The sequence below is a fragment of the Colossoma macropomum genome, unplaced genomic scaffold, assembly GCF_904425465.1.
Source record: "Colossoma macropomum unplaced genomic scaffold, Colossoma_macropomum, whole genome shotgun sequence".
In the NCBI taxonomy this organism is placed as follows: domain Eukaryota; kingdom Metazoa; phylum Chordata; class Actinopteri; order Characiformes; family Serrasalmidae; genus Colossoma; species Colossoma macropomum.
Genome location: NW_023494806.1, coordinates 8,410,396 through 8,413,762, shown reverse-complemented (window position 1 = coordinate 8,413,762; position 3,367 = coordinate 8,410,396). Strand labels below are relative to the sequence as shown.

Here is a 3,367-nt window from a genome sequence, read left to right as displayed (position 1 = left end):
TGGACCATATCTGATTTCCCCCCTTTTAAAAAGCCCTTATTGTCCTCTACGATGATATTCATCACTTTGAGCGAACAGAACGGCTCTTGTGGAGGGAGGGACGAATGCTTAGGGATTATCCGGAGGTGAACGGGTGCTTTGGTTATTAAAGAAGTTGACCGTGAGGAGCCGACCTGGGTTGGGCTAGGCTGGGCCTGCTGGGGCTTTGGGGTAGGAGGGACAGTTTGGAGGACTGGATTGTCAGTCTGAGGTGGACAGACTCAAGAACGGAGGGATCGAGGAACTAGAGGAGCGCAAGGATGGTGCTGTTGACGGCTAAGATCATGCAGAGGGCATCGCTCTTTGTATCTTTCGGAGGTTTGGTCACAACGTTTGTCACCACCTTCTTGCCACTGTGGAAGACGATGAACTCTGAGTTAAATGAAATGGAGAATTGGTATGAGGGTCTCTGGCACACTTGCATCTTCACAGAAGAAGTGGGCCTGCACTGCAAAGCCTTCGAATCTTTGTTAGCCTTGCCACCGGTCACCCTAGCATCACGGATACTCATGTGTCTGTCTATTGCCACTGGTTTCCTAGGAGTGGCAGCAACCTTTTTCGGCCTGGAGGGTGTGGAGATCGGACAGGGCCGTGAGAAAATGAAGCGGGCACTCCTCATCCTCGGCGGCGTGCTGATCTGGGTCTCAGGGGTCACTACGTTGGCTCCGGTCTCTCTGATCGCCTATGTGATGGTGGTGGAGTTCTGGGACGAATCTCTGCCAGACGTGATGCCACGCTGGGAGTATGGAGAGGCCATGTTCTCCGCCTGGTTCTCTGGACTTCTACTGGTGATCGGAGGATCCTTCATCTTCGTGGCCGTGTGTATGGGTGACTACGAAGCCAAACAGCAAAGCAAAGAATTCGCACAAGCTCAAGGACAGCAACCTAGAGCTCGGAACTACCTAAAAACTGAGATTTTATAGTTTTCTCACAATTAGTGCATGTAATGCATGATGCAATGATGCAAAACAATAGTCTTTTTGTAAAAACTACAAAAAACTGCACTTTTATGCTGCCTATTGGGATCTCAATCTTTTAACATTTTGTGAGCCATATTTGTCGCAGCTAATTAAACCTAAGAAAATAGCTGTACTTTTACCTGCCATTTTATTTTGTCAGTCTTGCTTCATTTTAAATTTTTTTGTAAGCCATATTTGTCATATTTCCTAATTAAACCTACGAAAAAAACTGTATATTTGCCTACTTTCTTAGGATCATAGTCTTGCTTTCTTTTAAATGTGAATTTATTTATTTATTTATTTATCATATAACAAGGTCATTCAGAGTGGTTTGGTGCACTTCTAGAGAAACGTGAGTCGGAATTGTTCACTAGGAACTAAATGTCCAAAGCATTTAATGCCTTTAACAGCTGTTTCACAAAAGTTCACACAAACTGATTACGCTGCCTGATGTTTTATGATAGTTTTGAGATCTGATTTTGGCCTAAAATTTTTATATGTTTTCAATCTATTCATAAAGGTACATGCAGGTCATTTCAAGACAAATAGTCCCCAAACAGGACTTTTGTCCAGATTTATCACTATTTTACTATTTTCAACATTAAATGTGCAAACTCAGAAAACATGTAGCTTCAATGGTCATTTTTGATAGTTAATAAAATGTCTATAATTAGAAGACATTAGACATGTAGACATTAGAACCCCTGGTTTCTTTCATCACTGCTGTAAAAAGTCAGTAAGTTTATCTACAATTAACCACTTTACATGGAACCACTCTGAATGACTTGCAGCTGTATCCAATGACTCATTTGTGGGCCTATTTTTTAAAGCACAATTGAGATATATATGCTATGCGCATTTGTCATTTATAGAGTTTGAGTGTTGTCCCAAAAAATGCTTAGACAATCACAATGTTCAGGTTGTGTTTAGGAGATGAGACAGTTTTAAAATGTGCCACAGTGTGAATTTCTTGCTGTGCAAGCTTTTTAAAACGCTCTGTTTCTGACACTTAGCCAGAAACTATTCATCAGCTGTAGAAGCTTTCTGAAGTGCCTTCCTTCAACAGTCTGCAGCACCTTCAGACATCTCTCCATTATGGTTTGGCTTGTTGATCGTCTGACAGTAAGAAGGAATATGAGCACGATTTCTTAAACTCTGAGTCAGAAAATTCCTCTGACACTTTAAAAGCACCTGCAGAGAAAACAAAAAACAGTATCAGCTGGAATAAATGTTCTTGTCTATGCTGTGCCTTCAGTTATTCTGAATAAAAATGATAAGTCTTTGATTCAAATAGCAGACCGGGGCTTTGCAGCACTGGCATTTATGCTAATTTAGTAAGAATACAAGAATTATCAGGACCTTAGTACACCCAAAATTTTCATTTAGCACATTGTGTATCACTGGCTTACCAATGTTCAGAGAATCAGAATATGAAATTACTCAAATCGTGGACCCACATATGGTTAAAATGAAATGCATTTTCTTAACTGATGGATAATCGAGAGCTGTCACATTTTGTATGTTTTGGTAGAAATAATTATTGAATAATTATAAATGTCTTCCAATGTTCAGTCAGACAACACCCTTCATTTATTCTTTTATTCCAGTCAAAACTGTGAGGAAGTACAGGTAATTAATTTCAATGGCAGAAAACATATCCTTAACAGAAAACTACACACAAGCTTCAACAACTAAATATAATATCAAGGTTGTCAGTATTTAGTGTGTCCACTCTTTATCCTTATTACAGCTTTGATTCTTTTCAGGAGACTTGCATTCAGTTTTTCAAAAAGATCTGCCAGGATATTTTTCCACGCTTGCAAAGTTCAGTCTTAGAGTTTGGTTGCATGCTTCTCATGATCCAAGTAATCCCAAACACATTGAGTGATGTTAAGGTCTGGACACTGGAGTGGTCAATTCACTGTTCTGAGAACACCAACAGTTTCTTTGTTTCTTTGTCTCCTTCTCTCAGAAAAGGCTTATAGACAGCTACACATCCTTTCAAATTCATAGTGTTGAGTTGTCTTCTCACAGTGGAAGGATGGAAAGAAATACCTGTGAATTTTGAATCAAAATTTTCTTTTGACTTTCCCTTTGCCTAAGAAAGTGGCTTATCTTCTACCTATTCTCATCAGAATCTCATTATCTCCTGAAATATTAATAACTTGTACCATTTTGACTAGAAATTAAATAACTAAAGAGTGGTCTCTGACTCACAGTACTGTATGATATTCGTTTTTTTTAAAAAATGTCATTTAAATCGGAATTTTACTCATATCCGTAACAGCTTCTGTTACAGACATTCTTTTGAAGAATGAAAACTGTGGGATCACAGCTGGTCAAAACAGCAGGAACAGCAGAATCGTAAA

General features: G+C 39.3%; 1 protein-coding gene across 1 annotated transcript; it reads left to right on the top strand.

Moving 5' to 3' along the window:
- Nucleotides 1–228: 228 nt before the first annotated feature.
- On the top strand, nucleotides 229–962 carry si:dkey-98f17.3 (uncharacterized protein LOC793143 homolog). Its single transcript, XM_036599004.1, has one exon. The coding sequence runs from the start codon at nucleotides 300–302 to the stop codon at nucleotides 960–962; it is 663 nt and encodes a 220-aa protein (XP_036454897.1). The 5' UTR covers nucleotides 229–299.
- The last annotated feature ends 2,405 nt before the right edge of the window (nucleotides 963–3,367 follow it).